Source organism: Arachis duranensis, chromosome 2 (genome assembly GCF_000817695.3).
Source record: "Arachis duranensis cultivar V14167 chromosome 2, aradu.V14167.gnm2.J7QH, whole genome shotgun sequence".
Lineage (NCBI taxonomy): Eukaryota > Viridiplantae > Streptophyta > Magnoliopsida > Fabales > Fabaceae > Arachis > Arachis duranensis.
This window is the reverse complement of record NC_029773.3, coordinates 28,771,843-28,784,723: the sequence shown is the minus strand read 5'-3', so window position 1 is coordinate 28,784,723 and position 12,881 is coordinate 28,771,843. Positions and strand designations below refer to the sequence as shown.

General features: G+C 34.0%; 2 protein-coding genes across 2 annotated transcripts; both read left to right on the top strand.

The window, feature by feature from the left end:
* The first annotated feature begins 246 nt into the window (after nucleotides 1-246).
* LOC107474139 (protein SODIUM POTASSIUM ROOT DEFECTIVE 2) lies at nucleotides 247-6,460 on the top strand. Its single transcript, XM_016093733.3, has 3 exons — nucleotides 247-963; nucleotides 5,879-5,957; nucleotides 6,065-6,460. Exons 1-3 carry the CDS (start codon nucleotides 358-360, stop codon nucleotides 6,250-6,252), a joined length of 873 nt encoding a protein of 290 aa, XP_015949219.1. The 5' UTR covers nucleotides 247-357; the 3' UTR covers nucleotides 6,253-6,460.
* A 4,846-nt stretch (nucleotides 6,461-11,306) lies between these two features.
* LOC107474140 (uncharacterized) lies at nucleotides 11,307-11,960 on the top strand. Its single transcript, XM_016093735.1, has one exon. The coding sequence runs from the start codon at nucleotides 11,307-11,309 to the stop codon at nucleotides 11,958-11,960; it is 654 nt and encodes a 217-aa protein (XP_015949221.1).
* Nucleotides 11,961-12,881: the final 921 nt, after the last annotated feature.

The following is a 12,881-nucleotide window of genomic DNA, read 5'->3' as shown; positions in this document are numbered from 1 at the left end:
ATTACTGAGAACAAAAATGCTTTATCCCATCATTTAACATAGCACTTAGGCAAATATAATTAAAATTTGGTTAGGAGTTAACTAGCAAAAAATAAATAAATAATTTCACACTATTAAATATAATCTCACACCATTAAAAATATCAATAATAACTAATTAATAATTATAAATTACAAAACCTACTTACCCTGTCAATGTTTTTAAGAAATTTTTGAATAACCCCATCACAAAGGATTGAAGTATGGAACAAAAAGCCAATAAGTAGCAATCCCGTTTCCATTTTTGTTCCTACTTTGTTGTCTCTTTCTTTTCTTCTCTCTCTATTCTCACACTCTCTTAGCTTCTTCAACCAAAGACATGTTCTGTGCTTCACAAGCCTCAACGGCAATTTGTGCCGCCATGGATGAAGCCTCATGCTCTTCTTCCACCAACACCATTCAACTCGGAGGCAAAGCCATCGACCGCCACAACCCCATCATCTGCCATTCTAGAAGAGCAACCCTCTCCTCCTCCTCCTCCTCCTCCTCCTCTTCTTCTTCTCACCCACCAATCAACCCTCAGAAGAAAAGATCTTCTTCAAAACCATCATCAAGTAATGCAGAGAATAAGAACAAGAACAGTGCTAAAAAGGGTGGTCATCATGATCAAAAGAAGAAAAACGTAGCAGAAAATAATGTCTACTCTTCTAAGCAGATTGATAGCGTTCTGGCAAGGAGAAGTTGGATTAAGCAAAACAATAATAATGGTGATTTATTCACTACTACTCCTCCTGTTGGTTCAACAAGGTGTTTGCTCAGTGACACTGCTTTCTTCGATGATAACAATGATGGTGTATCAGATTTTTATGATCCAGCTTTGCTATTAAATAATAAAAAGGGTCAAGATGAAATTCAAACTGAAACCAACACTTTATCTAAACCTTCTACCTCTTCCCATCATCCCAAGTCTGCTTCTTCGGACCAGGTTAGTTTTCTCTGAAACCAACTTTTTCTTTTTCGTTTTCTTTTTCTCGGATGAATTCATAGGTATCTTCTACTTAACGGACATAGATAATCCTGTTTGAGAATTAGAGATCCTATATCATATTAGATATACATAAAAAATTAACTACTAACTCAATCACTCGTATAAAATACATATTTAAAAAATGAGATAAACAAGGTATGTATAAATTAGTGGGTGATTTTCGGTGTACAGATACATAGCATTTTTGTTAGCGATCTCATAGGCACGTGACTCTCTTGTGCCTCAAGGCTCAACCTTAACTTGAGATTATTGGTTAACTAAAATAATATCTGTGGATCGGATGTAACTGGCCCTATTGACTTGTATTTTATGGAACTACTCATCTTCAAATGACTAGTCCACTACTGTTCAATTCAGTCTTAATTTTTAAATTTTTAAAAATTCTAAGAATAATGTTTTTAAACATCAAACGGTAGTTGGTTTATGAGTCTAGACGTATTGTATGTTCCAATACAATATCTCAAATTTTAATTACTTATTTATGGATATGATTTATGATGGACTATAACGAAAGCTATATTGCATAGTTTACTAGACTGGTGTATACAGATGCACATTGGCAAATATTTTAATTTATGATAATTTATATTTTAATTTATGGTAATTTTCATGAAAAGTAAAAAGGAGTGCACTCTCTGGAAATAAGTGTTTGTCTTTAAAAATCATCAAAATTTGAAAATTGACCGCAAATAATTATGTTTGAATAAATTTTTAAAAATAGATTATAATTGAAACTAATAATAATGTTAAAAGAATAAATTACCATTTATAATCACAAATGTTTAAAATATTGACAATTTTATTTATAAAAAATAAAATTAATGTTGTACTTATGAAAAATAGATTTTGATTGGCAAGTGGTGAAGAACAAAGTGTTGGAAAGAGAAGGTTAAGAGGAGGTTAAAAGCAGGTTAACTTGGAAGGTAGATTTGTTAGTATTTGAGTCCTTTCAAAAATAGTGTATACAACGTCAAAAAGAAAATTTACGAATATATGAGATTTTGTCGAAGTATTACACGAAGACTCCAAAGATACTTAGTTGAGAATTTCTTACAGCGACAGTAATATTTCAGTTAGGAATGGCAACAATTCCCCATGGGACGGGAATATGTCCCACCCTCATATCCAAAATGTCTCCATTCACGTCCCGTATTCACGATCGGTAACGAGTACCCAATAACTTCCAGATATTTGATCCTCGCGGATATCCCCATGTATTCTCTATTTAAAAAATGATAAAAAAAAACATAATCCTTCGTCATAATATAAATACAATTCATAATGTCCCCTAATGTTTCCAGGCCATATCCAACAAAAACCTTCAATACTAGATTAATTGTTACACTTAATATGAATCAATTTTAAATATAGAAAATTAATAATTGAATAAATTCTAAATTTAAAATAAAAATTTAGCAACAATTGCACAAACAATTGAATAAATAGTAATATAAACACAGAAAATTAACAATTTCAAACAATTGAACAAACCCTAAAGTCTCGAACGTTGAAAAAAAAAACTAAGAAACTAATCAGAGAAGGGCACTTGATACAGATGATGGCAACAAATGAAAGGTGGTGACAACAGAAGGAAGAAATGATGCAGCGGCAGCGACAAGGCTACGGGAAGCAGCGATGATGAGTGGCAAAGAGGTTGTTGGAGACAGCGAAAACACTACTTGTGGCAGTGAGAATTCTTCTGGAGGCGCGACGATGAGGAAGTTCAAATAGGAGGTCGTGACAATGATAAAAGAACGTGGAGCATGAGTTGAACGAGCACGATGTAGGATGCGGTGATAATGAGGCGGCGATAGTGAGTGAGGAGGCAATGACTGGCGGTGGGAATGAGTGAAGGTGGAAGTGATCGACGATGAGGCTTGAGTTGAGATGTTCTGTGTATGTGTGTCAAAGTGAGAAGCGTTGGTATAATGTGAGGGAAGGAAGGGATGCAGGCAGGGATGTCAAAACTCCCCGAGACGCGGGGATCCCTGCGGAAACTGCCCCGAATGGGGATCCGATTGTGGGAAATTTTCCCGCGGGGATGGGGATGGGGGAAAAAATTCCTCCAAAGCAGGCGCGGGGATCCGAGCAGGGATCCCCACTCTGTCCCCGCTATTCCCCGAAATTTATGAATTTCCTAAATTATCCTTAATAGTTTATTTTTCGTATATATTTTTTAGTCATTTCTCTCACACACACATATATATAGAAACTCAAAACTTCTAATCTTTATTTGCATGACCTTTCTTCAATTCAGAGATCCCTAACACTGTCCATACTCCATCCAACCTCTCTGCAGCCACCCTTCTCACCGGATCGTCATACCTCACTGTGTCATCACCCTTACCGCGTCGTAATTTTTATTTGCGGCGTTCCTTTTTGTAATTCTGCCGTCGTGTTAATTCTCCTCTCTGTTGCCACGTCTCCCACCTCATCCACTGCTTTGTCCTTTGGCTCGTCGTTGCGTCCCCCATCTTGCGTCATTTCGAAAGAAGTCACCATCGTGTTATTTAGACTTTTTGTATAAAATCTTGTAGTTTTTGTATAAGATAGATACTTGCAGCTCTATTCATATGAAAATTAATAATTAGTTAGAACTATTATGTAGATGGGGAATGGGGTCCCTGCGGGGAATGGAGCCCCGTGGAGAATGGGATGGAGAGCAATATTCCCCCACGGCGGGGAATGGAGACGGGGATGGGGAGCAAATCTGATGGCAGGGATGGGGAGCATGGAGGCTTCTCCCACCCCACCCTGCCCCATTGACATCCCTAGATGCAGCGTGGAGAAGATAAAAATCCTCCATATCCATCCTCCGGCGGGTAAATCATCGGGGATACCAACCCCGATGGGGAAAATTACCATCCCTAAATTTAATCGGTTTGACTCCACAAACTTTATATTTTGCATTTCACCGAATGTTATACTTCTTCACTTCCATGAGAATATCATCTCTACTTCTAGACATGTATCCCACCCAAAATTCAACCTCACCATGCGTTTTACAATCTTCTCCTTTGCTAATTTTAAAAGGATCATTTACTTGCATGACATCCAAGTCAAGAGTATGATAATAACTTGAAACATCTAAAACTTGAGGAATAGCCAATAATGGAGAAGGAGTTACTGAGGACTCCACCATTAGAGTCTTTGACATATACTCATCTGATACATCACTCTCACTAGATGACCCAGTGTTATCAACATACACTAAGACAAATTCACTTTCCTCTTCCTCCACCTGATCACTTAGTTTACCATAGTGAATAAAATTCGTCGTTAGAAGAAGGCCTAACTAGATCAAAGAAGAGGACCCACCACCACTACTAACATCACGAACCTTAGTATAGCATTCCGCATGGTTCAGCATTAGCTTCAGATACACGTTGAACATTACCCACACATGGTCATAACCTTAGACCCAAAATGCCCTATTTCAAACCCACCATTGGCATTGGCAGCATTGATAGAAATTTGTATTCGATATTCACATTCTCCTTGGAACCAGCTACACCCATATTCATCAACACGAGATTCTTCAGCGCATCAAGAGAATCTACACGATAGGTGCACAGCATCACAGGAGAACTGCACTCAAATATCACCCTCTCACCATTTTTTATGACCACATTTGGATAAACAACAATAAAAAACAAAACTCACTACTAGATATATCTATGAATATATAAGAAGAGAATGTAGTGTATGGATTGAGTGTGAAATGTGTACAACCAATTTTATAAAGTAGATGTAGGATGCATCCATGATTTGTGGTTAAGAATCTGCGACACATCTCAGATGCATAACGTTTGAGATATGTAGATAAATTTTTTTGAGTCACTACATTCGAGATGTTACACGACAATTTAAAATGGTAAATACTTTATCCATTGTACAAAACATTAAAATAAAATATTTATTTTATTTACATAAAAAAATTATTTTATCAATCAAAGTCCATCTATTATTTGGGTACAACATCAATTTTTTTTGTTTAATTACTCTGTTAGTCCCTATATTTTTACGAAATTTTTAATTAGGTCCTTGTACTTTTTTTTTTTTAATTGAGTCCTTGAACCAAATTTTTTTTTAATTGGTCCCTACGCTTTTTTTCCTTTTAATTAGGTCCTTGCACAATTTTTTTTTTTAGTTTAGTCCCTATAAAATTAAGCCAATTACTGCTAAGAGGGACCTCTTTAAAAAAAATTAGTGCAGGGACTCAATTAAAAGAAAAAAAAGTATAGAGACCTAATTGAAAATTTTGCAAAACTATAAAAACTAACAGAATAATTAAACCTTTTTTTAATAAACTTGTCAATATTCCAAATATTTATGAGTACAAATGGCATTTTATTCTAATTTTAAGTTATAAGTAGTTTATAACTGAAAATAATATTTTGAAGTTTATTATTTTTTAAATTATTATAATTTTATCGATTTGACCTCAAATATTAATATTAAATAATATAAATAATATTTTATCACTTTTGTAACTATTATACGACTTAAAATGACTTTTTTTTGGTTACATCGTAGACAGTAGACACAATAAATTATCTTAAAACTACTTTTCAGTTAAGTATTCGAACTTAAATTAATGGTCACATAATAGATTATTTTAAAAAATGATTATACAAATAAAAATTATTGAAATAAGTCTAATTCTATAACAGTGTCAAACACACCTAAGACTATTTTTGGAGTAAGTTCTTTTTTGTTCCCTTCAAATGCTTACTCAACTCCAACAACACAGAAAAGGTAAAAAAGAGTTTCATGTAACACATGCAACACATGCAATGATGTTTTTTCTTTTTCTTTTTTTAATTATTTTTATTTTGAATGAATTTTGTAGCAAGAAGTTGTCCTAAGGGTTTCTTTACACTGCAAGGGTTGTGAAGAAAAAGTGAGGAAACATCTCTCCAAAATACAAGGTATTTATTGTGCACCTAAAAAAATGGTTTCTTTTAATTTCTAATTAATTAACAACATTTTAGGCCATGCCCCTAATTAAGCGTGATAATAATTTTAATTTTGGCAGGAGTTAGTTCCTTTAAAATAGATTTTGCTTCAAAGAAGGTGACAGTTGTTGGGGATTTGACTCCATTGAGTGTGTTGACAAGCATATCAAAAGTGAAGAGTGCACAATTTTGGTCAGTAACTACTGATTCCGCTGTTGGATCTAGTTATTATGGTACTTTAGAAACAAACAACAAATATGTTATCTAATTAAAATGGGTATGAAGTGGAATAGTGATGTTGTTACTGTATAAGGTATATGAGTGAAACTGGACATTAGTTTGATTATTGCATATGCAAATGTTAGAAGTGTAACCGACTAGCTGTGGGTTTTATGAATTAATTTTCTTATGCATTCATTAATAGTGTATAAAACAATGTGTTTTGTTCAATAAAAACTTAACAACATATCATCTTACTGTTGGGCTTCATTTTGAAAACCATGACAGGATAGTTTGCTGAATTCTTATTGAACAGAAAGATAATTATCCATAACTAATAAGATTTTGTGTAATATCTATTACGTAATTGATGTTATTCACTATCTCATTTAGCTTTACAACCACAACTATGTATATATTGTGAGATATATTTTCAAAGGTAGATGCAGTCAATTTCACATGAAGTTGATAGCTAAGAGCCGTTAGATGAAAATTTAGTCAAATCAGTCAAATTATCTGACCACTCTCAGTTATCAACTTCACGTGAAATCGACTGTACCTGAGTTTCCACCATTTTCAAAATATGTGAAAAGCTATTTTGAAGAGTTACATATCTTCATAGAGTTGAGACTTATTCAAAGGTTGTAACTATTTGAAAAGTTATGTCTGTTGAAAAGTTGTAACTATTTTAAAAGTTATGTCTATTGAAAGGTTGTAACTATTTGAAAAGTTACGAATGTTGAGTACGTAGTTGCATGTTGCATGTACTCCGTACCTATAAATTTTCCTCATTTCATTATTGTCATAGATCCATCTTTAACACTTTCTTTATGCGCAAAAGACATAATAGAGAATATTATTCTGTAAATTATTATTTAATGTAAGGCTTGACTATGTGAGTGCATAAACAAGTCAAGTATTCTTCATTGTATCCTACAGAAAATCTATTTTACACACAATTGTACATTGGTGGGAGCGAATTAAGCTTAAAGGAAAGTGTGTGTAACACACACCTTGAAGAATTGCGCTATTTGTTTCACTAACCCCTTCTCTTATAACTCACAATCTTTAGGCTTAATTGTTCACCAATAAAACAAAAATGGCCACCTCATCAATTACGGAGATGACGTAGGATTTTGTCAAGTTAGAAAGATTTGATGGTGAAAATTTCATACGATGGCAAAAGAAGATGCACTTCCTTCTCACAACACTAAAAGTGACATGTTCTTGCCATACCAAGACCTCCAAAAATTAAAGAGGAGGCCATTGTAGAAACACGAGCCAGACAAAAATGGGACAACGATGACTATATATGCAATGGGCACATACTAAATGGCATGGCTGATGCACTGTTTGATGTCTACCAAAATATTGGGAGTCCGAAAGAATTACGGGACAAATTAGAAGCAAAATATATGGCCGAAGATGCAACAAGTAAAAAATTTCTTTTCACTCACTTTAATAATTATAAGATGGTTGATGGTAGATCTGTCATGAAACAACCGCATGAAATTGAGCGTATTTTAAATAATTTTGAGCAACATAACATGCACATGGATAATATCATTATTGTATCTTCAATTATTGACAAACTCCTTCCATCATGGAAAGAATGATATTTCTTATGAGCAATTAAGTAATCACTTTCGTCTTGAAGAAGAGTATCATAAACAAGACGATACTAAAGAGCAAAGTATTCATGTTAATCTTCACGTAATGGAAGATGGAAAATCCAATCAACCCAACAAGAAAAGATACCAAAATTTTAATAAATCTCAATGTAACAATGGTGATATCAGAAAGAATAAAAAGAAGGAAAATTGTTTTCATTGTGAAAAACTAGGACACTTTAAGAAAGAATGTCATTTCTTAAAAAAGAAGAAAGAAAAGAATGACATAGCAATAAAAGATAATTTTATTGCTGTTATTTCTAAGATCAATATGATTGAAGACATTGGGTCATGGTGGATGGATTCTGGTGCAACTCGACATGTTTGTAAGAATAGAAATTTTCTCAAGACATTCAAAGAAGAGAATGGGGCTATTTTGTACATGGAAAATACATCAACTGTTCATGTAATGGGCAAAGGAACCGTGGAACTTGAATTCACTTCTGGAAGAGTACTGACTCTTACTGATGTATATTATGTACCCGAAGTTAAAAAAAATTTAGTTTCTGTACTTTTACTTAACAAGTATGAGTTTAAGTCTGTATTTTAAGGAGACAAATTTATTCTGTCTAAGGGTGGAGTGTTTGTGGGTAAAGGATATCTATGTGAGAATATTTTAAATTAAATGTTGTAAATACTATTAATAATAATAATGTTTCTGTTTATATTAGTGAGTCATGTGATTTAAAGCATAATCGTTTAGGACATGTTAATTTTCATAAATTAAATGATATGATAAAATATGATCTTATTCCAAATCAATTAAAAATTCATATGCATGTACAACTTATATGTTAACCAAGATAACAAGACTTCATTTTCAAAGAGTACAAAGAAATTCTAAATTATTAGAATTAATACATTCTGATGTATATGTATGTGATTTGCATGGTTGGCTAACTATAAGCGGAAAGAAATATTTTGTCACTTTTATTGACGCTTTTAGTAGATATTATTACATATATTTGATGCATTTTAAAGATGAAGTCTTGGATGAATTTAAGATTTTAAAACCGAAGTTGACCATGAAACCTTTATTAAATAAAGAATATTCGGTGAGTACTTCTTTTGATCTAAGTATTAAATTAGTACCCAACCCAAATTCGTCTATTTCACAAATTGAGTATGCAAAAGTAATTGGATGCTTAATGTGTGCTATGACTTGTATTAGACTAGATATAGCCAGGGACGGATGCATTCATTGAGTAGTGAAGGCAGTTGCCCTCAGTAAAATTTTATAAATTACTTAGTAGTTCATGGTAAAATGTCTTAAATGCCCCCACTATATAATTTGTTTTGACTCCACCCCAAATCAAATTCCTAACCCTTCTTTTTTTCTAATGTTCTTCATATGCTCCAGGCCTCCAATCTTTGTAGCCTCCAACCTTTGCACTTCGTAGCCTCCAGCCTTCACAGCCCGCACTCGGCACTCTTGTCTCCAGAGACCAGAGCCACTCTGCGTCTCAGCCAGTGTCACGGCTCTCTCTTTGCTAACGTCTTCGGCTCTCCGCCCTCCTGTCTCTAGAGTCACTGCTGTGTCTCCACATCTCCGCATCCCCTTCTGCCTTCTTCTTCATCGATCGGTTCCGTCCGTCCTTCTTCTTCGAATACTGCAAATCTGTGATCCTCTTCTCTCTTCGGTTTTTACTCTTCACTCTTCAGGCTTCAACAGAGAACTCCTGTGTTTCGTCCTGCAGCCGCTAAACCAGGGACGGATGCATTCATTGAGTAGTAGTAAAATTTCAGAAATTACTTAGTAGTTCTTAGTAAAATGTCTTAAATGCCTCCACTATATAATTTGTTTTGACCCTACCCCAAATCAAATCCATAACCCTTCTTTTTCCCTAATCTTCTTCATATGCTCTAGGCCTCCAATCTTCGCAGCCTCCAGCCTTCGCACATCACAGCCTCCAGCCTTCGCAGCCCGCACTCGGCACTTTTGTCTCCAAAGACCAAAGCCACTCTGCGTCTCAGCCAGTGTCACGGCTCTTTCTCCGCTGATGTCTCCGGCTCTCCGCCCTCCTGTCTCCAGAGTCACTGCCGTGTCTCTACATCTTCGCATCCCCTTCTGTCTTCTTCTTCATCGATCGGTTCCATCCATCCTTCTTCTTCGAGTACTGCAAATCTGCGATCCTCTTCTCTCTTTGATTTTCACTCTTCACTCTTCAGGCTTCAGTTGAGAACTCCTGGGTTTCATCTTGCTGCCGCCGAACGCTGCACAGAGCCGTCATTGGCTACTGCCTACTGGGTTCTACACTTTTGCTTCCTAGTTCCTAGAGTTCAGCTGTTCAGATTCAATCTTAGATTTTTCTTGGTACATTCATGAATCATGATTCACTGATCTTCAATTCTTCTTATTCACTTATTTGCTTCATTGTTGTTTGATAATTGATTTAGTTGGTTTGTTAATTGTGAATTTGTGATTGAATATTTGAATTTGTTTTGATGTAATTGCAAGTTTAGTTTGATTAATTTCTTTGTTAATTATTTTTGTGCATTGATTTAATTGTTTTTGAAGACTTAATTTGTTCTGATGTAATTGATTTAATTGTTTTTGAAGACTTAATTTAGTTTGATTAAATAAGTCAATAATCAACTAATATTGATTTTGAATTTTTGGAAGTAGAAATCTTCTGACGATTCCTTTTAATGATCTGATACATATTTGTTGATTAACATGAAGCATTATATTTGTTGCATCAGATATGGTATTTTTAATTCTTTCATAGAAGCTTGATTACCTTCCTCTTGATTGGAATTCACAAGCATCCTCTTTAAGCAATGATAAGACAAAGAAATAAGTGGCTGACAAGAGAGACTGGAAATTATTTTGTTGTTGTTGGAAATTTATTTAAATGACATATGTTTATCAATTTTGTATTTATAATTTTATATTGTAATTTTAATTTGTGTAGAATTGTGAATTTTTTATTAATTAATTAACTTAGATTTATAATTTTATCTTATTAGTAATGGAGAAATATTTCAAAAGAACCTCATCATTGGAGATTGGATCCCAAAACAATTCAACGGTTTTTAGAATTCGAAGTAGATGGTCTTATAGCAGATCCAGGACAACGACCAAAGATTTCAAGCTATCACCCGAATGACAGAGACAAAGTTAGATGTGCATATTTGTAAAAAGGTCCTTGTCAACCAAGGACTCATGATTTTCTGCAAACTGCTTGTGGTTCTTCTTTTCGAAGATTTAATCCTAATTGATTTGATGACTATGGAAACTGGTTAGAGTATAGTATATCAAAAGATGCTGTTTTTTGTCTTTGTTGTTATCTTATGAAACCCGAGACTGAAGGTGGTGATACTTTTTTTTAATTAATGACTTTTCAAATTGGAAAAAAAAAAGAGACTACAAATTCATGTTGAGATTCATGATAGCGCTCATAATCAAGCTTGGAGAAAATGTGAAGCACTTATGAGACCAAAACAACACATCACTGCTGTTATTGAAAAACAATCTGAGCAAGCTAAAAAGAATTATCAAATTCACTTGACAGCAACAATTGATTGTATTAGATTTCTTTTGCGACAAGGATTAGCCTTTCATGGTAATGATAAGACAGATGATTCTGTTAACCAAGGAAATTTTTTGGACCTTGTAAACTTTCTTGCACAATATAATGAAGAGATTGGTCGTACTTTCAAAAATGCTCGTGGGAATCTTAAACTAATAGCACCCTCAATCCAAAAAGACATTGTAAGAGCTGCTGCAAGGGAAACGACAAAAGTTATTGTAGATGATCTTGGGGATGAATTATTTGCTGTATTGGTTGATGAAGCCCATGACATTTCTATTAAGGAGAAAATGTCAGTTTGCTTAAGGTATGTGAACAAAGAAGGACAAGTTAGGGAGCATTTTCTTGGTCTTGTTCATGTTTCTAATACTAATGCTTTATCTCTAAAATTAGCATTGGAGTCATTATTAGAAACATATGATTTAAGTTTATCAAGAGTATGTGGACAAGGATATGATGGTGCAAGTAACATGCAAGGAGAATTTAATGGTTTAAAAACTTTGATATTGAAAGAAAATTCTTATGCTTTCTATGTACATTGCTTTGCCCACTAACTTCAGTTAGCTCTTGTAACGGTTGCAAAAAAACAAGTTAAAATTGTTTTGCTTTTTAATTTGTTAACTAATTTGTGCAATGTTGTTGGATCTTTGTGTAAACGAAGAGATATGCTTCGTGATAGTCAGATGACTAAGACAATTGTAGCACTAAAAAGTGGAAAAATTTTTAGTAGGCGTGATTTGAATCAAGAAACAGCTTTAAAAAGAGCTGGAGACACTAGATGGGGCTCACACTATGGAACTATACTTAGATTGATTTCTTTATTTTCTTCTATGGTTAATGTTCTTGAATATGTTGAGAAAGATAGAAATAATTCAGAACAAAGAGGTGAAGCATGTCATTTATTGAATGTCATTCAATCCTTTGAATTCATTTTTAACTTGCACTTGATGAAAAATATCTTGGGAGTTACTAATGAGTTAACTCAAGCATTACAAAGGAATGATCAAGACATTGTAAATGCTATGGCATTAGTGAAAGTGTCTAAGCAACAGTTGCAAAATATAAAAGTTGATGGCTAGCCTCTTTTTACTTGACGAAGTCTTATTGTTTTGTGACAAACATGATATTACTGTTCCAATCATGGATGATATATTTGTGTAACAAGGAAGATCAAGACGCAAAGCTCAAAAGATATCAAATTTGCATCATTTTCAAGTTGAGATATTCTATCAAGTAGTTGATAGATAACTTCAAGAACTCAATAATCGTTTTACAGAGGTGAATACTGAATTGCTTTTTTGCATAGCTTGTTTGAATCCAAGACACTCATTTTTTGTATTTGATAAGTAGAAGTTGATCCAGTTAGCTCAATTCTATCCATTAGAATTTTCTTCCACTCAACTTTTGGCACTTGACAGTCAACTTGAGAACTTCATATTAGATGTGCGTTCTGATGATCAATTCTCAAACTTAAA

Coding starts and splice junctions, on each gene's coding strand:
- LOC107474139 (XM_016093733.3), top strand. CDS start 358: ATGTTCTGTGCTTCACAAGCCTCAACGGCAATTTGTGCCGCCATGGAT. Junction 964..5,878: donor AGTCTGCTTCTTCGGACCAG/GTTAGTTTTCTC, acceptor TGAATTTTGTAG/CAAGAAGTTGTCCTAAGGGT. Junction 5,958..6,064: donor ACATCTCTCCAAAATACAAG/GTATTTATTGTG, acceptor TAATTTTGGCAG/GAGTTAGTTCCTTTAAAATA.
- LOC107474140 (XM_016093735.1), top strand. CDS start 11,307: ATGAGACCAAAACAACACATCACTGCTGTTATTGAAAAACAATCTGAG.